General features: G+C 38.5%; 1 protein-coding gene and 1 long non-coding RNA gene across 6 annotated transcripts in view; one reads left to right on the top strand and one right to left on the bottom strand.

Moving 5' to 3' along the window:
* Positions 1-12,060, top strand: part of UMAD1 (UBAP1-MVB12-associated (UMA) domain containing 1) — a 225,736-nt gene extending 213,676 nt beyond the window's left edge. Inside the window, exon 3 of one of the 4 annotated variants that reach the window (XM_032874344.1) lies at positions 11,807-12,060. In XM_032874344.1, coding sequence (XP_032730235.1) covers positions 11,807-11,987 — 181 coding nt within the window. In that variant the 3' untranslated portion in view covers positions 11,988-12,060. Of the gene's footprint in view, positions 1-63; positions 1,040-2,002; positions 3,573-11,806 lie in introns of those variants that run through there. The other 3 variants (XM_032874329.1, XM_032874338.1, XM_032874333.1) reach the window with 3 other exon arrangements.
* LOC116877600 overlaps positions 1-24,532 on the bottom strand; it is a 146,931-nt gene that overhangs the window by 81,587 nt on the left and 40,812 nt on the right. The window lies entirely within an intron of this gene.

Raw genomic sequence — 24,532 nt, 5'->3', positions numbered from 1 at the left:
ATCCAACCATTCTCTCTCACCCTTAGTATCACCACCTAACCCACAGTCATTTCTCATTTCCAGCTGGTCTTCCGGCCTCCTTCCCTGGGCACAGTACCCTCCACCGTCTATAGTCAACACAGCAACCAAAGAAATTCTTTTGACATCAGTCAGAATTTATGTCCCCTACAACAATATGTTCTTCAAAAATTTCTTAAAGCTTACATCAACAACATGGATGAATCTCATACATAAAATGTTAAGTGAAAAGAAGCCAGAAAAGAGTTCATACTGTATTATGACTTCACTTAAAATACAAAATAACAGCACAGACTGTTAGAAATCAGGATGGTGACTGAGGGACAAGGAGCTGCTTGACAATGAAAGCACCTGGTGGGCCTCTGGGAGAGCTGGTCACTTCTATTTCTTGATCTGAGTGCTGGTTGCTCACAGCTGTTTGGTTAAAATTTAGCAGGCTGTGCTCTTATGATGTACCCTTTTCTGTATGCATTTTCCATTTCAATAACAAGTTTTGCAGAATTGCTGTTTCTTACACAGAAAACCATTTTCCTGTAGACTTAGAAGGAATTTATCAGCGCTTAAAATTATGAGCCCCATGCAGACAAAAATCGTGTCTGCTTTCATCCATTCAACAACAGAGTTATTGAGCACTGGGCACTGATCTGGGCACTGGGGATACAGCTTTGAACATGGGAAGTGAAACTCCTTAAGCTTCCAAGGGGTGGTATCACAATAACTTATATACCATAGAACAAGGTCCTGAGGGCTATGGAGAGGAAAAGGCAGGCTCCGGAGACAGAGTTCAGGAGTGTGGGAGGTGAGGGCCAGGACACAGTTTAAATAAGGTGGTCAAGAAGGACTTCCTTGAGAAGGGTGTGAGAGAAGGAGCACCTGGGTAGGGACTGGAGAGAAAACGCCCAAGCCAAAGCAGGCTCGGTGTGCACAAACAATAGCAGGAGGCTGTGGAACTAGAGAGGAGAGAGCCAGGATGGACTAGCTGGGGATACTGCCAGAGAAGGACCCTGGGGCCAGATCAGGAAGGGCCCTATGGGCCTCTGTAAAGATTCCACAGTTTTATTCTGCATGAGACTGGGTTGAGGGGTAGGGGAGTCAAGTTTTGCCTAACCTGTTTTGAGATAGGTTTCAGCTGTTTGGAGCAGCAGGTCATTGGTCCTCATTTTTGTAAATACACTTCAATTTTGTATCCGTTCTCCTGTGGTGGCTACTTAGGTCATTTCCAGTTTGGGGCTTACACAGAGTGCTATGAACACACTGCCCCCCGTGCCCCAGTGCACGTCTTTTGGTAAAGTACTACATGTAAGGTATACCAGTCTTAAAGAAATTGAACAAGATAGATCGGTTCTTATTTGAATACCTTGGGCAATGTAACATGCTAGTTCCAGCGAAAGCAGGCCATCAGTCAGTACTTAGGTTCACATTGGAGGTCAATGTTCGAGTATGTTTTAGGGCATACAAGGTGGAGGATATACATGCATACGTACAAACTATGCAAGGTAAGTCATGCCAGGTGGAGAATACAAAGAAATGTCAAATAGATTTCTTGCCCTCAAGTACCCTGGAGTCTAGTTGGGGGATAAGACATACGCCTATGAAACAGCAAGGATACAAACAGGAAATGCCAAATAACATCCCAGACATTCTGCCCCATATTCTCTCTGAAGAGGGCAAGGTCACTTTGGACTGTTTTGATACAAGATTTTGCAGGGCAGCTGGGCATGCTGTAGAGCCTCACATCAGATTTGTGAGCCAGACTCTCAGATGTTATCTGGGCTAGGGAAATAGGGGGGCCATGCTTGGTCAGTGTGAGTAAGAGTAGGGTTTAAGATTCGTTTCAAAGCCTACTAGACAGCATTCTAATCTGGGAATATTTCTATATTCCACATTTCTTAATCATTTTGCTATATTAACGCCACGTTTACCATGACTAAACCTCAAAGTCCACGAGTTATTAAATGACTTAAATATATATATGTATTTTTAGACTGGCAAAGAAAACTCATCCAGTGTGACAGTAGCAGGCCCCGAGATGGAAAATAAGGCAGGCCAGACTTTGGAAAACAACTCATTAATGGCCGAACTGCTGAACGATGTACCCTTCACCTTGGCCCCCCATGTGCTGGCCGTGCAGGGCACCATCAGTGACCTTCCAGACCACTTACTCTCCTATGACGTCAGCGAAAATTTATCACGGTTCTGGTACGATTTCAGTCTTGAAAATTCAGTGCTCTGTGATTTGTAATATTTATGTATATTTGCATCATAACAGCTTTAAACAAAAGTTTGCCTGTTTTCTTTTACCTGTTTGATATTCTTTGCCATTTCAGTGCTTAAAGGTCCTCAGAAAAGCAAGGATCATAAAGCAAACATTATATTCATTATGCTGTTTTTTAGAATAAAGTATATTTGTATAAAAGTTGGGACTTAAGCTCTGCTTCCTTTCCACCAGATAATAAATTAAAAAATTAGGCTATCAAGGTTTTATGAAAGGAGCAGATTCCTTCCAAAAGGAATCTCTCTCAAAACAGAACACCTCAACTTTATCTTGGGAGAACTGTGTGACAAAGAGCTGTGGCACTTTTCTTAGTTACCACAACTCCAAAGTCTGTGCTTAGAATGCATGTGATTTCTCTTCTCTGATTTGGAGGAAGCTTGAATTAATGTTATTCCCTTTCTTCTTCCACAATGTTTATGAATGAGTTCAGGAAAAAAAGAAATGTTGTCAGTTAGCTTAATTTCTTCAGTTCCTATTTAGACACCGAGAGGGAAATGTAAAATTTTTCCTGAAAAGCACCGGTCGTGTGCTGATCCACGAATGCTATCCCTCCTCTGGATGCTGCTTGTTTGGAGTGATACATGTGATACATTTCAGTTGCCCCAAACCCACCGCAGCCCTTTCCCCCTTGAATGGTTCCCATGTGCCTGCCTTTGTTTTCTGCCTCACTGCTACTCTGGAGCGCGTGCCCTCACCGGCTTTCCAAAGAACTTCCCCTCTTTCTGCTTCAGTTGGCATTTGCTTCCCTTCCCACATATGTTCCCAGTTTATGAAGAGATCCACGTTTCCTTTCAACCTCTCTGCCTCCTAAAGAAAAACATCTCATGATGATACATATTATTGCTGATAACACCCTTATTTAGAAATTTGTTGGCCACAATACAGATGGAAATGTTTTGCTGCTAGAAAAGCTGAAATCGACTCATTTCCAATTAGAGTGTAGGCAAAACACCTAACTATGACTTTTAGTTCTTGGCTATCCATTATTTACTCCAACTAAAGCAGTAAAGAACTGCCATTGGTCAGTAAATGGTAAAGGGAAAAAGCAAATTGTGATAGAGTATTTTCCATGCCATGGAAAATTTAAATCACATTTGTTTTGATCAGGAGCAATACAGTTTATTGATTCTGTGCCAAACTGTAAGTATATTTTTCACAAAGATAGAGTGCCATAGCGAAACTAAACACTGTGCATAAAGGTACGTGAATCATTCAAGTTTTAATGTGTTGTGAATGTTTAATAAATGTAGCATTGTCTTGATAAAAATGCCATATTATTTAGAAGCACTGTCTTGATAAAAATGCCATATTACAAAAATGTGCTTCATTTACAAATAATGATACCACATGAAGTGAATGATTACATTAAATCTTTACACAGTTTTCAGAAAATATCAGTCTAGGAAATGTGACCTATTACTAACACAAATGTGAACATTTTATAGCAGTTTTTGTGAAAACATCCTTCTTAATACCCATGTTAATGTACCTTGAAGCTAAATGTTATGTCATCAATTTGTCTAATATATTTGTTAAACTGTCTAAAATACATTTCATTTATATTTTATGTCTGCCATGTTATAAATATGCTTATATTTTCATTTGTCTAAAATAATTGTTATATTTAAATAAATGTGAGTTAAAATAAACCAATATTTTGATTATTTTCAGATCCAGAAAAAAATAGTGTTCTTTACCTTCATATTTGAATGCAAGTTATTAATTCTTTGTGAGGCAAATATTTAAGTATATAGTTGGTGCAAGACCAAAAAATAGGAAATTTCCACTTATATGTGAACTTTAGGGAATAACATTGAAAATGGTTAAGATCACTAGTCCTGGTTCAATAGGACTGGAGGGATTTGGAAGAAATCACATGAATATCTAGCTCTAGAAAGATCCTCATCATCCCAAAATTTAGTAAGGGCTACTGTTCATGAACTTTTATTTTATTTTTTTTAGATTTTTATTTATTTGACAAACAGAGATCACAAGTAGGCAGAGAGGCAGGCAGAGAGAGAGGAGGAAGCAGGCTTCCCGCTAAGCAGAGAGCCTTATGTGGGGCTCAATCCCAGAACCCTGGGACCATGACCTGAGCTGAAGGTAGAGGCTTTAACCCACTGAGCCACCCAGGTGCCCTGTTCATGAACTTTTAACAAAAACATTTTAATTTTCTTAATCCTATACATAAATCAATATTACTATTTTAAAACTGGAAGGAACATTAGAAATCAGCCAGCCAACTTCATTTACCCAAGATAAACTTGAAGCCTAGAGAGGTTCAATAACCTAACTCACCTGGTTTAGTGATAAATTGAATAGTGTTCATAATTATAAAAATATAACAAAGCTGTATGCTCGGATGGAAAGAGTTCGGGCATTTGAGGCAGCCAGACTTTGTAATGGCGTACTCACTCACAAGCTGTGGGACTTTGCTCAGTTCTCTAACTTCCTTGGTGTTTTTAGTTCCCACACTTGTTAAATAGTAACAGTATGCACCTTGCAGAGCTGTGTTGAGTTTTAGATGGTGTTTGTCAGATGCTTGGCAGCGTAAAGCTTGACATACCATAGGTGTTCTGAGAAAGGGAGCTGCTGTAATTCTCATTACTTACCACATATGCACACTAGACTAACAAAATGCAAAATGCATATTAACTGAACATATTAAAGAGGCATATAAAAAATAGCAACCTACGTTTATTATTGGTCTCTCCTGCCCCATTATTTTTTTCCATAGTAAATACCTAACTATAAAAAAAAAATCTCTAAAATATGTTGACTCTGCAATTCCTTAGTTAAGAATTTCCTACAGAGAAATACAAATCAAAACCACAGTAAGATACCACCTCACACCAGTGAAAATGGCTAAAATTAACAAGTCAGGAAATGACAGATGCTGGTGAGGATGCAGAGAAATGGGAACCTTTCTACACTGTTGGCGAGAATGCAAGCAGGTGCAGCCACTCTGGAAAACAGTATGGAGTTTCCTCAAAAGGTTGAAAATAGAACTACCCTATGACCCGGCAATCGCACTACTGGGTATTTACCCTAAAGATAAAATGTAGTGATCCAGAGGGGCATGTGCACCCGAATGTTTATAGCAGCAATATTCACAATAGCCAAACTATGGAAAGAACCTAGATGTCCATCAACAGATGAATGGATAAAGAGGATGTGGTATATATATACACAATGGAATACCATGCAGCCATCAAAAAAAAACCTCACACGAAATCTTGCCATTTGCGACAACATGAATGGAACTCGAGGGTATTACGCTAAGTGAAATAAGTGAATCAGAGGAAGACAATTATCATATGATCTCTCTGATATGAAGAATTTGAGAGGCAGGGCTGAGGGTCGTGGGGGGGTAGGGAGGAAAAAAATGAAACAAGATGGGATCGAGAGAGAGACAAACCATAAGAGACTCTTAATCAGGAAAGAAACTGAGGGTTGCTGGTGGGGGTAGGGAGAGGGTGACTGGATTATGGACACTGGGGAGGGTATGTGTTATGGTGAGTGCTGTGAACTGCATAAGAATGATGATTCACAGACCTGTATCCCTGGGGCATATAATACATTATATGTTGATTTTAAAAAAATTTCCTACAGAACACTTTCTTTTCTCTTACTATCAAGCATCATGACCATTTTCCTTAATACATGTTATCATTGGAAAAAGTACAATAGAGATTGTACAAGTGCTTTTACTGAATCTTATTTTTAGTCCTGAAATATATTCAGGAAGTTGCATGTATTTTTTTTCCAGCTTTCTTTAAGGGCGTTTGCATCTTTTCCTAATAGCAGAATTAGATAATTCTGACCAACTTATTATGGTCAATTAAATTTGATTGACTGAACTTTAAAAAATTGTACTACTAAGTATTAACAAAACCACATTTCTTGTTAACAGTTCTAGAAAATCATAATAGTTTGTTTTGTTAAGTAAACATTCAGTGACACCAACACTTTTCTCGCCTTTTCAAAGTAAAATGATAAATTGGAAACAGTATTAAAGAAATCTTTTCTAATATTCCCAGAATCCTGATGTGTTATAATTCTAAAGGACAGAAATGGAGTAGCAAAGAAATAATCTCATTCGTGTTCTAAGACAGTGGTACATCAGACCTTACTCCCTTCCCTATCATGATAAATGATCACTAAATGAACAGTGTCCTCAGTTACCTAGCAAAGAATGTTACTTTCAGAGATAATACATTGTCTTATTAATATGTCAGTAGTAACATTCACATGAAAAATAAGTATATTGGATAGGTGGCTGAAGGATGTTACATCTTTTAAAGCCACTGAGAAATAAGGGTTTGTGGACATTATCTTTTGAGCATTTGTGTCCTATTACTAAGGGAATGACCTAAATATTATTGAAAAATCTGAAACACTGAAAATAAGTCTGACTCCACTGATATTACATTGGCCTGGAAGATGAAGTATTCCTATGTGTCAGGAAAATGACTCTTTATGCCGTATGGTATGGTTTGGTGCATCAGTGTGGTTGAAAAAGAGAAAGGTGTGTTGATGTGTAGGAGCTCTGTTACAGTCAATGCAGCAGTATATTAAACATCATCAAATAAACTTTTTATGTTAGGGGTAGCTTTAGAATTATAGGAAAGTTACAAAAACAGTGCAACGTTCTGATACACCTCCCACTTAGTGTCGCCTATTGTGAACATCTTACATTACTACAGTGCATTTGCTACAACTAATGAACCAACTTCAGTACCTTTCTGTTAACTCAAGTCCACACTCTGAGTTCATGGTTTTCCCATCATGCCTTTCTTCCCTTCTAGCATTCCATCCAGTAGAACATATTACATTTAGTCATCCTCTCCTTAGGCTACTTTTGGCTCTGACAGTTTGTTTTTGATGACCATGACATTTTTGTGGAGTACTAGTCAGGTATTTTGTAGAATGCCCTTCAATTGGGGCTTATCTAATGTTTTCACACGGTTAGACTATGGGTTTTCAGAGGTAAATTACAGAGATGAAGTGCCCTTGGATGAGATCATATCATACCAAGGCTATATGCTATCAATATGATACTCCTCCTGATGTTAACCTTTATCACTGGGCCAAAGTAGTATTTGCCAGACTTCTCCACCGTTAGGTTAATCTTTCCCCCACTTTTATACTCTGCTTTTGGGAATTAAGTAATAAATCATAGCCCACACTCAAGCAGTAGGAAGTTAAGCTCCACTTCCTTAAGAGGCAAGTAGCTACATAAGTAGCTATGTGGAGTTCTTCCACATAAGAGATATGTTTCTTCTCTCCAGCTTATTTTTTTTATCATTTTCTAATTTATATTGAGACTCATGAATATTTTTTCCCCAAATCTAAATCAGTGGGAGCCAAGAAATATATTTACACCTTTATAAAAGGTAATAAAAGATAATTTGGCACATTTTACATGGTGCACATGAATACCATTTGTTGTTGGACATGATAATATATTCCATAATTTCCTCAGAATTCATCTTCCTTTAGATATATTACTCCTTAACTTGCCATGACTGGAACTGTATGCACAATAGAGTTTCCCTGAGAGCTACAAGTGTCACATTGTAAGTGGAGCCCTCTTTCATACTTGGCCTTTTCCTACCTCTCTTTCCTATAATGGCTGTGTCTTACACATGATATCATTCTTCAGCAAGTGGTGTAGAGACAAGATTATAGTGTAATCATTTTCCTCTCTAAAGAACCAAGATAACTCATGATACACAGAGCTCTTCTCTACAATAGATGACTTTTTTTTTAGTAATCGCAAAAACAAAGTTGCAGCTCGTAAGTTTCTAAAGAAAGAAATGTTTCATTTTCAACCTCTAAGAAGTAGTTTTTAAGAAGCAGTATAAGGAAACTCAGTCTTCTTTTGGAGGGGGAGGTGCCCAAGAAACTCTTATTTTTACTTCTGATTAACCAGAACAGAACTGTGTGCTATAACATAAAGTTGATCTGCTCCAATTTCACTTGGGGGGGGGGGGATCAATCAAAGCAAAAAGCATCTTATTTTGTCCTTGGAAGAAACCTGAATATAGTTCTTTGTCAAGAATTTGCCCAGTCCCAATTTTAACCCCTACCAAGGAAATAAATTCCTTACAATCAAAGGTAAGGCAAAGGATAATTGCATCCAGAACAACCCCGTCAGTACGCTAACTCTGAACCAGCCCCACAGACAGCTTTTTAGTTACTACCCAGGCCAGAGAGAGAGAGTCAGACAATAGACTGTTTCAGAGGTCAGTTAAGGAGACAGCCTCCCACTTAGGATTGCTGCCAGGGACGTACAATCCAATGTCTGACATCTGGGTTCTGCAGCTGCCAAGTCTGCCCCTTGTGTGGCCACAGGTGTTAGCTATAACTCTGAGACACGTGGGGGAGAAGGAACAGGGAGGGTAATGTCAGTTTCACTGTGTGTATGTGTGTCCATATGTACAGTTTTAATTTTATCTTTAATCTAATTTTTTATTTTAATCTTTTCAAAGGTACATCATTTATTTTGTTTCAAAATTAATGTATTTCTGCATAATGGCAAGGAACATCTGGGAGGCTTACAAAGAAGAAGCTTTTGTTTAACAACAAGGGCATAACAAAGCCAAGTTCTTACACCTATACGGGTCACCGTACACTAATATGGTGTGTGTGTCATTGTTAGCTTCATTTGAATAGGCCTTCTTAGGACTGAAAAGAAAGAAAATGGATGCTAAAAAGCAAAGAGGCAGTTGGTCTAAGTTAAACCCTAAATACTTAATCCTCTCCCAAAAGCCACCTCCACCTCGACACCCTTATTTGGGATGTTCACGAGAATTTGTGTTTATCAGCAGGTGTCTAAGTACAGCCTGGGACACACTGTATCTACTTCTCTATTTCACACTACACCAGCCATAACCATCAGTAAACACAGCTTAAAGAGGCAATACAGGAGACTTATCTCCTAGGTGAGGGGGCAAATCTAGAATTCCCCACCTCAGGTAAGCATTTGAGGTTCCTAACCCTGAAGATATGGGCAGTAGTAGAAACAAAGATGATTAAGAAAAGGGAATGACACTGGTAAGAAATACAAAGAGCCAATAGTCAACAGCATTTAAAAATATAGATATCTCTATAGCCCCATAATTAAATATACACTTCCTCCCTTTTTTTGCCTACTTCATAGTCTGAAATAGAATTTAATGGAGGAAAAGGAATGTTCAGATTTCATCTTCTCACGGAATCTCTTCTAAGGAGAAATGCTTGAATCCTTAAGCCAACGTTTCTCTACCTGTTAAAACCAATGCACCCTACGGTTTTGTTTTGTCTTTTTTTCCACTGTATCTCTTATATATTTTACCAGTTAGGAACATTTTTGACAGGCTCTACTTTATATTTCCTATTACAAAGACAGTAGGTAAATTGAATATACTTTTTCAAAGTACAGCCCACAACCCCATTTCCCTTAAGAATCTATGCTCTCTTACTGACGTTCCATCTGACTTATGCTTGGCACATAAATCCTTGATTGGGCCTCATTGAATGAATGAGTGAACCAATGAAATAAATCATTAAATTATCTATAAAGGAGACTTCCCAAAAGCAAAGGAATAGAATTTCAAAATTTCTGTAGCTTTTCAGGCCCCAGTAAGTTCCCCAAATTATCATTGCTGTGTTTATGCAGCTGAAAATAATACCTAGTTTACCAAGCCTCTACAAATTGTGCCTTTTGTCTGTTTTGGGTATTCTCCATGTTTTTCAGGTTGTGTTTTCCTCTGCCCATAATAACTATGTATGTTCTCATGATGAGTAAGAACGGATTCTAAACAATACAGTATATTTTGGTGCTGTGGATTATTAACTCATTTGAGGTTTTATCTAGCTGCCAAGTTTCCCTTGTGTGTCCTTGATTATTTTTGCCTATATTTCTGCCCTGGAATTTATTAATCCTATATGACCTACCCTTGAAAAATGTCTCATCTTTCTTATGCTTTCCTAGGCACATCTGAATATTTCAAATGCACTTGGTTTAGATAAAGACATTTTTCTAGGATCAGGAGCATACCCTTCCTTTAGAACTCTTCTGTATCTCTGTCTTACATTTCCTACCCAATCAATTCTCTTCCGTCATCATATGAACATGTTTAGATCCTTTCCCTCTAACTCCAGCTGTGAACTCTTTTTCCATCTATTTGGAGTCAAGTTTCTTGAGTGGTCTATTTTTGTATCTGTACTTCCTTATTTTCTGCTCACTCATTAACCCTCTGTAACCTGATTTCCCATCCATGGTTAGAACCTCCACTGAACGGCTTCCTACGGAGCCACCCCAACCTGCCAACTGCCCGTGCCTAGTTCTTCCAGGCAGTCCCCACTATCGGTTACTTCCACTGTCCTAAAACTCTTCACCCATGATTGCTGTGACACTTGCTTTTCTGGTTTCCCTTCCATCTCTGTGACCATTCCACCTCATACCAGTGGGGACTGCTTTTCCTCCGTTCCACCCGTGAAATGTTGGCTCTCTTCTGTTCCCTGTCTTCTCCCCACACATATACGTGTCTGTCTGCTACTGTTGACACCCAAACTGATCTCTAGCCCGGGACTCAAGTTCTGCATCTGTCTACACAGTCCGTTATCACACACCTCTCTTGATGCTTCCTCTCAGCTTCTCGAACAAGACCAGGGTAGCTGCTGTTTGCATCTGCTCTACCCTCTTTCATAGCCCTCCTCTTCTGCATCCATTTTCTCTGAGGAATTCCTTCTTCACTCCATATGGAGTGAAGTCCTCATGGGAAACAGCACACTTGTTCCCACTCCTGGACCCCAAAGGGCCAGACAGACACCCTGACCGGGTTCAGTCAGCATCCCTCTTCCCGACTGATACTAATGGAAGCAGATAGTGGCACCTCTTCTTGCTGGACAGCCCTTCTTCCCTTTGTGTTTCCAAGTCCTGGCATATCATCTGAGGCCCTGGGCTACAGTAGCAGGAAATCGAGGGGTCTATCCATTCTTCCTTCTTACTCTGCTCCATACTCAACTGCTGATAAACTTTTGTGAATTATCATAAAGTCTTGTCTCTCCAACTTGTCTGTCCTCTCCATACCTATGGCTCCTATTCCAGTCTCTGTCATCATCATTTCTCCTAACTGATCTCCCTGCATCCTCGACACTATAGATAGGAAGAACTTATTTAAAAATAGATTTAAAACCCTCCATGGCTCTCCGGTATCCTCTAGAGAACTGAAGAGCCTGAAGGCAAATAAGGGCCCTCGATTGCCTCTCTAGCCTCCTCTCAAATCATGTCCCATGTGCTCTTCCCTAGTAAGCAGAACATGCCATGCCTCCCTCAGCAAGCTCACATTCTGTTCTCTGTGCTTGGAATGCCATCATCTTCCCTTCTATTTTTTTTTTTAATTTTATCGCTGTTTGTTTGTTTTCCTGGTCATAAAATATTTATTAAGGTTTACTTTAGGGAATAGAGCAAATATAAAATTCAGGATAATGATATGAAGTAATTTAATTTCAATCCTTTCAAAGTCAGCCCAGCCCTCAATGCTCTGCAGATGTCAGCCCACTGGTGAGACTCACTAAAAGCAGTCTGACAACTCCAGAAGAGGCTTTTCGTGAACATTTACAGCTAGGGCATCTTGAATATCTTTTAAGTGCAAAACCACACTACACTTGTGCAGCAGCAATGCATTCGTATGGTTCTCATTAGTCATTAGGAGTCGAATTGCATAAAACCCCAGAAAAAACACACGATGGAGCTCACAAAATATGCTTAAAAATGAACCTGTCCTTGCAAAACACACGCTGTAATGGAAGAAAAGACAAGACATTTTTTAAAGTACTGTGCACACTATTAGGAGTTGTGTGCATTCTAACAATCTCCAGTGGACTAATCTGTGGCTAAATTATTTTACAAGGTTTCATTCAAGTATCACCTCCTCTGGGAAACCCTTCCTTATTTCTCCTAAGCTGGATTGGATGTCCTTCCACATTCCTTGGCGATCCTTTGTTCTCCTCTCTCAAGGTTCTAGACCACAGTATGGCATTGTTTGTCTAAGTCATAACTCTGAATGGATCCTAACCTGTATTTCCATGCTCAACATGATGCCTGACACGTGTGTGCTTAACAGAAGTCGGTTGAAGGTGCAAATCATTGAATTGCCACCGATTTGAGGAAATGTAGAAGGTTCTTATCCCATCTACATTAGAATTTGCCCTCCAGTTGTGTTGGAAGCCTATAGGCAACCTTTTAGATGTTCATACTAGAATATGCCATTTCCTTAATGTTCCCAACTTTGTATCCCAAATAATTAGCTTCTTAAATTTTTTAAAAGTAGAAATGTACCTTTTGTTTGGTTAGCTATATCAGTAACAATACAATAAAACTATTTTATATTTATCTTAACCTTTTAGTGTTGATTAACTCTTTCAATTTTGGAGGTATAAGTGACTATGACTATTATACCTTGGGTTTTATTATTTGGTTTTCTTTAATGTACACATAGAGGGAACTTTCTTCTGCCTCATATTAAATTGGCATTGATAAATCTTAATTAAATTACATGGCTCTTTTTAAATCATGGATTTTTTTTAGAATTAAACATATAACATAAAAATTGAATGCTTGATGTTTTAATGCACTGTGGCATTTTGTTTCCATGTAACCTAACCTTACTGAAGGATGTGGAAATATTAACCCTTTTGATAGTGGTCCGCATTCTTGAAGAATAGCTCATTTTACTTTTGAGGAAAAACATAATTATCTGAAGAAAAAAGACTCTCATGTTGATTTTTCATGCAAGTAAAGAAGGTTCTAAAATATTCTTTAACTGGTCCATTCATTTGGTAGCCAGTTTACGGCATGAATTCAACTTTTTTAATTTCTGTAATGACTTATAATGATTTTGTACAATATTAGTCAGTGGAGTGCCTAACCAGTGTGGTCACATTAGTACTTGCAACCTCTAAACTTCCCCACAGAGACAAAGATGCAGATTTACATCATTTTCAAAAAAACAAGGAAAGCATTAGTAGCCAGTCTCTTAAAATTTTCATTCAGTCTATAAAAAGAGAAATAAATTCCAGTTATGTTGGCTAGCAAAATTCTGCATTTCTGTTGTCTAAATAACAACTTACAAATATTTTATAACATCAAGTAATAAAATATTTCATGAGATAAGCTTCTTAGCAGAAACAGTCTCCAGAACTAAACTCAAAAGTAAGTTCTTCATCTTTATTACCTTCCTATTCTTGATTAAAACATCTTGTTAAATGAGTATCAAGGGTCAATAGTTTCTTTTGCCACCCCAGCTGAAAAACTCTCTGTGGAAACTATCTCTGCTCACTTAGGTTTACCACCCTATAATTTTAAGTGACTCTAAGTTTCTATACTTGGCGATGTACACCCATCAGAAAGGGACTGTAGGGATAAAGCCCTCAGTAAGCAAAGCATTTGTCTCCGGGATATGGGTTATTTCCATTCAGGCTACTCTAGTGTTCCTGGAGATACACTTGAGGCATTATTTCTTTTTTCATGTTGATTGTGATAAGAGCCTCATTTCCCAGTGCACTCTATCACTGCCCCGCAGGCCGGAGACCACTGGGCTTACTGCTTGTTTTGTGCCGAGGACATCAGATGCGATATCCTTCCGCGGGGGTGTGCTTTGTTATGCCTGTTAAGTACAAAATGCCAGAAATGTACCTAGTGCCTGACAAAACAAAAACCACAAAAGACAAGTGTTCTATCCTTACCACCTTTCATTCCAGAATATAAAATAGCAGGCAGCAGTAACTGTATCAGGCTGACCACCAAAGACAGGTTTGATTCTCATGAAATGCCTGGTGAGTCAATTTAAATGAAAATCATGTACAGAGGGGACTGGGAGGGCATGTGGTGGTAACTGGAGGAACCCAATAACATTTTTTGAGAGCTAGGTTTTTGGGTTTTGTTTTTTGTTTTTTTTTTAATTAATAGGTATTCACCTTGCCTAAAGTGTGTGCTATGAAACACGTGATATTAAAAGACTGGGTGGGGTGGGAGGTGGGCCAGAAAGAATCTACACCTAGAAATGAAGCCATAGTCTCCTGAGACTAGCCTGGAAATAATGAGCTACTTAGTACTTGTGTCATTCCTGGCACCACTCTCGCTATTAAACCTCATTTCCCAAGAGTATCCAGTCAGGCCAACGTCTCTACTGCATACTCAGCCCCCCTCCCCACCTCCTTTCTATCACCACGGCACTCCTCTACTGATGGCTGTTTCTCTTTCTTGCACTCTTCTGTTCTGCTTATTTACATTCTACCCACCACTCAGTACAGCTCAAGGTCTACTCCCTCACAAACATTCCCCAAATGGGGAGTTCATGTACCATCTCAGAGCCCCAGTGGCAATCTGATTTTCTCATTGGTTCTTCCACTTATTTTCTGAAGAGATTGTGGGTAGATGACTGAATCTTGACTTTCTAAAATCGTAAGATACATCAAGGCAAGCTGCTAATTTTTTTTTATTATTAAACACATTTCCCATAGCTGGTACTCCATAAATACCTGACTTCCAAACATTGTTCCAGTTGTTGATCTTAAATGACTGACCGTCCATCCACGCTTGCCTCAAAGATCTGCAACACCAAACTAAGACTTGCTGTCACCACTGTCATTAGAGATTAATTATCCTTTCTTCCACTTCTTGCCTACTTGCTGTTTTCATGTGTTCTACAAGATACACATCCTTCCCCATAGATCTTCTCCCCAAAATGTATCTCCCACCAGCTAAAAAGTTGACTTGCTACACCCCTCTTCTGTGGACAGACCTTTTAGCTCTATACTCTACCTTTCCCTATTACTTGGAGGGAGAAGTTTGTTTTTCCTACTTAGAAAATGGCACTCTTCCTGGTACCAGCCATGACTGTTACTAGATGGAGCTTTTTTGTTTTGTACCTCTGTGAATGAAAACGTAGGTGCAAAGGATGAAAGTCAACAGTATTTATGAATCAGTTTAAAAAGTACTCAGCAGGATGGGGGACTTCAAAAGGTCTGTCTCTGGTTCACTGATAATTTAGACCAGCGAAATACCCCAGTCCTAGAGAAATTTTTGAAGATCATGATTGATTGCAGAACTGTTTCATCATCATCAGAAATGTTTGTTAAGCACCTCCTTTTCTTCTTTGTTATTTGCAACAATTTAATCATTCAGCTGTCAATTCAGCTTAGATTTGAAGCATAGTATTTCTCCCTCTTGAGGGGCTTAATACATTCTGAGTGGACAGATAGAGGATGGAAGAATGGAAGGATGGATAGATAAGTGAAAATCTGCATCATGTCTACTGATAGTGACCGACCAATGAGAGTATTGTTAGCTTTGATTTGTACAGTAGTGATCAAAGTTTAATGCCACTGCACCCACCTACTACTACATTCCTCCTTGGAACAAAAGATAGTTGACAGGGTGAATGTGATGAGAAGCTATTCAATGTAAGCAGTGATAATTTTAACTTACATTTGCTAAATCCTTCTTAAATTCTAAGCATTGTTCTGAGTACCTTACTTTTTAATCTTATTTTACCTTTCAAAACTCTAGTATTGCCAAGAGGTAGAAACAATTCAAATGCCCATCAACAGAGGAAAGGACAGACAAAATATACATACAATGGAATATTCAGCCATAGGAAGGAGTCAAGTTCTGATACATGCTACAATATATCTGATGTATCTATATCTACAATGTATCTGATACATCTACAATGTAGATGAACCTTGAAAACATTATACTAAGTGAAATAACCCAGACACAAAAGGACAAATATTGTATTATTCCACTTGTATGAAGTATCTATAATAAGCAAATTCATAGAGATAGCAAGTAGGTTAGAAGTTACCAGAGACTTTGGGGGTAGAAAAGAAGGGATGGCAGTTATTTGCTTAATGAGTACAGTATTTCTATTTGGGGTAATAAAAAATTTGGGGAATAATGGAAATGGTGGCACGACATTGTGAATGTAATTGTTACCCCTGAATTGCATCCTTAAAAATGGCAAATTTTGTTATTTACATATTTTTTCCAAAATAAAAAATTGTGGAAAAACGCTATTATTAACCTAATTTGAAATTTGAGTACCTCAAGAATGTTTAAACAAATAGGAGTCACATATTCTAACCTAACAAGAAGTGTAGGAGAAAGTATATGGCACTGATTCATGGTCTCAACAATATCTAGGCCATCCTTTCTTTAAATCTCGGCTTTCCCTAACAATTGCAACATGGCTGCTGGAACTCTACATATTGCTTTCATGTTCAAGGTAGAAAGATGAAGAAGGGGATGAAAACAGTCTCATCTTTTTCTTGTATCAATAAGAAACAAAAGCTTTTCTTGTGCCCCCAATAAATTTCCACCTACATCTTACTGGGCAGAACTGTGCCTCGGGCTGTCTCTAGCAACAAGGCACAGGAGGGCTGCCAAAGGAGTATCTAGCTTTCCAGACTCTATCAGGGAGGCAGCAAGAAGACAGGTTGGAAATATCTGTTAAGAAATGAATGCTATCTGGCACAATGACAAAAATGAGGAGCAGAAAGGTTAAATCAGAGTTTCTCAACCTGGCGGTTGACATTCTAGACTGGATAATTCTTTGTGGTGAGGGGCTGTCCTATGCCTGGTAGGATATTTAGCAGCATCACTGGTTTTTATCTACCAGATGCCAGTAGTTCCCCACCCAAGTTGTGACCATCAGAAATGTCTCTAGACATTATCAAATGTCTTGGGGGAGAGAGCACAAAATGGCCACCAACTGAGAAGCTGCGGGGTAGATGACTGGCCAAAGTCTCATTGCTGAGAGGTGGTGGGCTGAGGTTTGATCCCAGGACATCTGAATTTAGAGCCTTTCCTATGGGCCATTCTTCTGACCACCCTACACAGTTGAGTAAATGGGCTTGTAATGAACAGAAGCAATAGATCAAATGAATTAACTTGCCACAGACTGGGTTAATGAGACACCCATGAATTCTGCACTGACTCTCCACATGCCTTTCCTGAGCACTTGTTATTTAGCCCCAACCTTTTACAGTTTCAAAGGTAATAGCAGGCGTATGATGGAGAAGCAGGGATCAAGGAGCTGTCCCAGACGCTCTCAACAGGGCAAATTGGTTCCTAGGAAAGCAAAAATGTCTTAGGCAATTAAAAGGTTTGTGGCCCTCTGAAACTCTGCCCTATCCAATAAATCTTATCTCAGTATTTAATTTCTCCATAAGGGAGTATTTTTTTTTTTTTTTCCCTTTGAGGAGGCATAATGGAAAAACACATTGAGAAACACTGCTGTAGGCTAAGGTACTAGGTGGAGCAAGGATTTGTTTCAGAAAAGGTGAGAAATGCTATTACCTAAAATGAGACGGTAGGGGATATCTAGAATGTGAATGAATGGTGAGTAGATTTTAGGAATCCTGGGGGTGTTTTCATTAGATGTATCCCTTTAGCAATTGTTCCAGTCACTAGTCACCCCAATTAAATCACTTTCATGTCCCTCTATTCATGAATGTAATAAACATTTGTATTTATCTCTTTCTTAATCACCACATTAGTTTCATTGGGCTATGCCTTTCCAACAAGTGAACTCCCCCGTCTTCTTCAGGTCCTCATTATTCAAAGAGGTATCTAACATTTTTTTAAAGGAATAAAAGTGTCTAGAAATACAGTTATGGTATTAAAATTTCTTGGGATCACCAGCTAATTATTCACACCATATAATAATATGGAAGTAAACAAGCTTAAAAAGCCATAAAATTCAATAGATCTTGGTTTGATCCCCTAACTTTGGGCAAATTATAGAATCTCACTGAATCTTCATTTTCTTATCTATGAAATGGGCATAATGTTTTCTTCATAGTGTTGAGATGAGAATAAAGGAGGTATTACATGGTCAGCCACTTGGCAGAGAGCCCAGCCTATAGTAAGTGGCCAGTATGTGGCAATTACTGGAATAATATTGGTAAATAAAACTTAATAGATCTTTTTTTTTCTTTCTTTCTTTCTGATAGAAAAAGGATAGCAGTACGAGAAAGGACTGGCTCAAATCAAAGTGATCCAAAAAGTTCCTCTTCAGTCAGTGTTTGGCTCAGGACAGTAGGCCAGGATTGAATGGACATGTTCCAAACCCAACTGTGGTTCTTGTCTAACACAAAGACAAGATGCCTAAAGTTCATCCAGGAGAAAGGCAATCATGGGCTCTCTTCCCCTGATATTCCTTCCTAGAGCTGATGCTGTCCAATGCTTAGTAACCATCCATTTCTCAACCCTCTTTTAACAAATTAGGAAGATGGTACCTATTTTTCCTCTTTAGATTGTGAAGACCAACTCCATTCATTTATATCTATTCCACACAAGGCAGAAGGCAGCACAGTCCCTATCCACACAGAGTTTACATGCGACCCAATGCCATACGATCTTCCTTATTTATTTCAAATCCTTTGGTTAGTGCTTAACACCTAGTAAACACTCAAGAAATAACAATGGTTTATTTGTTGCTTTGTTATTCTCCAAAATACATAAATTTTAAAATGCACTGTAACAATGTAATGCTGACTGCTGACCTTAGTGAAGGGGGTGTTCATTGTTGCTTGGGTATCTGAAGTGGGTGGTTTGGATGAACAAGCTATACTACTGGATCCACAATTCAGCTTTCTACTGATTTAGGATAATAACGTGTTCAGAGAATACTTGCTTTTTAGGATGGATCAGGTAGGGGTAGAAACTACATGACTTTTGAAAGAAATTGTCGTTTGTACTTTTTAAATCTCTTATCTGAAAATTACTATTTAGTTGAGACTTCTTCCTTGAGTTACTAAAGCTATAGATGGAGTTTTGGAGAAGGTATGTGTAATTATTTTCCAGACCCTATTTTTGACACCTTTTCTAAGCTATTAAAATATATGTGAGATATTAACAGTAAGGAGATACAAGAAAATATTCCATAGCTTTATTTTATATTTATGACTTCATCTGGCTGTAAAGCAAATGGCTCATGGAATATTGTAACAGTCACTTTTATATTGAGAGTCCTGGTTTAAAATCACTATAACAGGTACTACCAACGACTTTATTTGCCAGAAAGGCACATATTCTAGACAAATTTTGGCTTAGGGAACTGCTATTAATTCCAATACATGAAGAGTCACAGGATAATCTTACAAAATGTTCACAGCTAAGCATTGGATTTTGTCTTCTCTGACACTATCAGGTTCCTTAAACAATTCCTTCCTACACAGAAGTGGCATTAGACCTGAATTGTTGCTAGTCCCAACTATTTGATTTGGATATCTTAGTATCTTTTAAATATATATATTTATCTCTTCTGAAACATCATTTGCCTTCAAATCAACCTAATTCACCTCTTCTCCTGTTCCCTTATAGTATTAATTTTATCATATATTGGGTTTGTTTTGTTTTGTTTTTTTCATTTTTATTTTTGTTTTTGTTTTTAACCGTAAGAGCGGAATTGTCTAACTATAAAGGTGAAAGCACAAAAGTCATGAAGTGCTAGGGCTAAAGTTCTTCCAACACCAGTAAATCCCCCTTATGGGCCTTTCTGCATACTCCAGTGCTTATTTAATAACCCAACTAGACATCCTCCATCCTTTATAGGAAAGCATTAATTTTTGGTTTCCTGGCTTTGACATGATTATGATCAATTATTCCTTTTACTTTAGAATTTCTGGTTCTTTTTTTTTTTTTCTTTCTACCTCATCCCCTTTATTCTAAGGCAGGGTGGGTTTGGAGAGGATTTATACTGAAGAAGAAAAATATAGAGCCCCAAACTGAAATTCCATGGGATTTGAGGTAGGTTTCCTTAGATCCAGGATGATGCTGTTCTTCTAAATTTATCCATACCTTTTGATTTGTTGGATATGGTAAGGAATTCTCATCTTTCTGCTACTGGCCTTTGTGATCCAGTAGAATGAACAGAGGTCCTCAGAAAATGTCTCTTAAATGAATGTAATAATAAATGTTCCTTAAAGTGTGTATTTTATCCCCATATTTTACATTATTTAACATACCATACAATTTGAGTTCTGCCTAGTAGATGCCAGTGCCTGGGCATTGGATCATTCTAGTTATAACTTCCAATAGGCATCGTATCAACCCAGCCAAAGAGGAATTATTATTTTCTTCTATGAAACAGAATTGTGTCATAGCACATAAGTACAAATATAAAAGGATCATTCTTTTTTTTTTTTTTTTTTTTTCAGATTTTATTTATTTACTTGAGAGAGGGGGCACGGGAAGGGGAGGCAGAGGCTAACTTCCCCCTGAGCAGGAAGCCCAATGTGGGACTCAATCCTGGGACTCCAGATCATGACCTGAGCCCAAGGTAGATGCTTAACCTATTGAGCTGCCCAGGTGCCCCTAAAAGAACATTTTGTTTAATGGGGCACCTGGGTGGCTCAGTTAGTTAAGTGACCAACTCTTGATTTTGGCTCAGGTCATGATCCCAGGGTCCTGAGATCAAGCCCTGTGCCTGGCTCCCTGCTCAGCAGGGAGTCTGCTTGAGATTCTCTCTCCCTCTCCCTCTGCCCCTTCCCCCTCACACATGCACACATGGTCTCTAAAATAAATAAATCTTTAAAAAAAGGAACATTCTATTTAATTAAAAATCACATAATAAAACCTACACTCAACATTTTAAACACACATTTGAAAAAATGTTACATATAGAGCTAAGGCTAAAGAAATACAATTGACCTTTGAACAGCACAAATTTGAACTGCACAGATCTACTTAACACATGGATTTTTTTTTATAAATACAGTACAGTACTGTTAATGTATTTTCTCTTCCTTATGATTTTCTTAGTAACATTTCCTTGTCTCTAGATTACTTGTTATAAGGATAACAGTATATAATACATACATAAAATATGTGTTAATTGACCATTTATTTTATCAGGAAGTCTTCCAGTCTACAGGCTGTTAGTCGTTAAGTTTGGGGGGAGTCAGAAATTATACATGGATTTTCAACTGTGTGGGGTTGGGCACCCCTAACACCCACAATAGTTCCAGGGTCAACTACACATGTATCTCCATGGAGTTAAATGCCTTATGAACATTAGCTGTTTAGTCATTGTGATTCAAACTCAGTATTTTCCTAGACTTCAGTAGATCTCAACTTAAGCCTTCCAGGGTTGTCCATCTGAAGTCCTTTGAGGAGGTTTCTAGAAAGCTAACATCTCTCCCTAGAAACAAGGATCTTCACCTGCTGGTTCTCAGTTTAAAAGGGAGAAGAATTTAATTGCCATTCCAAGAATAAAGATCTATTTGCTTTCCTAAACTGCCATTTTCTCCTCTAACCTAAAACACACAGAAAGTTAAAAAAAGAAACACTGTGATACCACCAAAACTAATCAAAAAGAAATTTCACTGCCACTTCTCAAATCTCCACAACTTCCCTGTATCTACTCTGGCTTCTGTCTGCCTTATTTTTAAGATGAATCTCTTTCCTCAGAACCCCTTAAACAACAACAACAACAACAACAATAATAACTCACTCAAACACGACATTACACAGTATTAAAGTAGAAATAGGAGATGGTTTCCATCCTTTACTGTCAATTGTATAGTGCATTTTATCTACCAGAGTTACTTAATAACTTAGTAAACTTGTCCTAAACGTAGCTCCTCGTAAGGACATTAAGAACCTGTTCTTGTGAACCCCTCTAAGGAAATGACAGCGAAATTCCCCAGAACGTTGCCTGCTTGGAAAGCCATCTAAAAGTTTAGTGCCGAGGAAGTGACACTGAGTGTTTGGCAGCTTGGAATGTGTTCCTCTCGAGAGACTGCCCATGTGCAGAGTTGGCAGAAGGGGACCTGGACAGGCATCAGACGCTCCTCCAGCCACTCAGAATTAGGGGTCTTGACGGGTAGGGGAGCAGTGAGAAGAGGAAGCGGAAACTGGTTGATTCATGCTCCTCTGGCTTGCCTCTTGTCTTTAGGCACAGCCCAGAGATGCGCTGGCAGGAGTAGGAGCAGCTGGATAGATCGAGAAAGGCCTTTGTCCTTGCCATTCACTGACAACCAGATTTGGGGTGACAGATGCAAAATAGGCAGGACTTCAGGCAGGTTTGGAAGGATCTTAATATTCTGAAACTTATTCTTGATTAGCACGCTGGAGGTTTGAATCATTTGGAATTTTTAAAGAAAGAAATATGTGGATTTTCACTGATCCTATGGGTGTTTTGAGGAGATCTTCACCCCCCTTCTCCCAATAAAATGCTTAACTTTCATTTTAATATCTAATACTAAACATTTTTATTTCATTTTTTTTCCTTTAAGGAAAGATCATCATTGTCTATAAGGAAATGATGAGCAATAACACAATCTCTCAAAATCTGTTTTTAACGTGCTGTTAGAAAAAAATCATGTGAATTTTTTTACCTCAATCATGCTGGAAAAAATTTGTGGCTAAGGATGATGTGGAAAACTTCAACATTAAAAATAATATGCTAAGTAATCCAAAAGGGAAATTAATTTTCGCTTCGAAGGTGTTCACTAGCACAAACACTAAAATAATGAGTGAATGGGCTCTCCTGAGAAAATGCCAACTGTTGCTGCTTCCCACAGGGCTGTAGGTGTAACAAGCTTCTCTCACTGCCCTAACTTCTGACTCTGTGTCAGGAGACTTAAGAAGGACATCTCTTTCAGCAACTAAAAACAATCTATTGTGTTATTATATACCAACTTCTCCCACTGTTTTTTGTTGTTTTTGTTTTAAGATTTTATTTATTTATTTGATGGAGAGAGACACAGCAAGAGAGAGAACACACGCAGGGGAGTGGAAGAGGGAGAAGCAGGCTTCCCTCTGAGCAGGGAGCTCGAAGCCAGGACCCTGGGATCGTGACCTAAGCCGAAGGCAGACACTTAATGACTGAGCCACCCAGGCACCCCAACTTCTCCCATTGTTAAGTCTCTAAGAATTAGCTGGTTTCCTTAACAAGTGAAACTGTCACTGCTATTGAAAAAGAATGACAGTAACACCAGGCAACTCAGACTGCAAAGGGCATTTGAATTCATGGTATCCGCTAGAAGCAACAGATAGGATGGAAAACCCATTCACACCCAGATGCAGAGACCAAACCTCTACGGGACCGCTTCATTGGAAATTTCAGGGCAGTATTTTCCCTCTTAGGCTTTGTAGCAGTTATGAAGTATGTGTAGCATAAATAATTTAGGTTCATCTTCCATAACGTCTCATGCTATTATATAAAATATAGAAATTGAAAAAGAGAAACAAAGGTCTTGAGCAATCCATTAGATGAATTATCATTTACTGAACAATTAGAAATTGACTCTGGGAAAGTCAGTTACGGAGCTGACTTGTTGAAACCACCTACTTCCATGTGCCCTTCCCTCCAGTTTGCCTTATCTTCATGTCTCCTTACCATTTAAGGGGCAATACAGGCATTGCTGCTCTAAGCTCCGCACCTCCACTCTTGCCCATAAAATTCACAAATATCTTCATCTGTTAGTGTTTTTCAAGAATAGTAGCAGATGTGGACCATGCTGTGCACAATCTTAATAATACAGATTTTTAAAAAACTCACAGTCCCCCCTCCCCCCAAAAATACCTCAGCATAATTATATTCAAACTAGTGTCCCACTTTACTAAATACCTGCTTTTGGGGGCACCTGAGTGGCTGAGTCGGTTGAGTGTCTGACTCTTGATCTCAGCTCAGGTCTTGATCTCACAGTTGTGAGTTCAAGCTCCACACTGGGCTTTGCTCTGGTGTGGAGCCTACTTAAAAAATATAATAATAATTCCTGCTTTTGATAAGTGGAACTACATGCCAGAAGTCTTCTGGGGGTGGTACATGTTAAGGGTGGAGAATCAAAATCTAAATGGCACAGAAGGTTAAAGGAGAAAAAATACCCCTCTAAGTACATTTTTTTCTCTTGTGTTAACATAGAAATAAAAATGAAAGACACTAAGATGCTCACCAGGGTAGGGAACTTATGAAAACTTTAAAAAAGGGCTAATGATTTCTTACAGCCTAGTCATCCCAAAAGAACTTCAAGAAATATCTTTCTTTATCCCTGACCCTCAAATTATCTAAAATGAATTTTAGGACATTAACCCAATTGTTTTATGTTTAAAAATACTTCTCCTAACAAAACTAGTAGAAATAGAAACTATCAGATAAGATTGAAGAAATCCTAAGGTAGCTTCTAGCAACTATTGATAACTTTGCTGGAATGCTGGTATTATCAGCCAGTCTGCTT

The sequence above is a fragment of the Lontra canadensis genome, unplaced genomic scaffold, assembly GCF_010015895.1.
Source record: "Lontra canadensis isolate GAN:19392208 unplaced genomic scaffold, GSC_riverotter_1.0 scaffold2, whole genome shotgun sequence".
Taxonomy (NCBI): Eukaryota; Metazoa; Chordata; class Mammalia; order Carnivora; family Mustelidae; genus Lontra; species Lontra canadensis.
The sequence above is the reverse complement of the archived record's forward strand: the minus strand, read 5'-3'. Positions and strand labels throughout refer to the sequence as shown.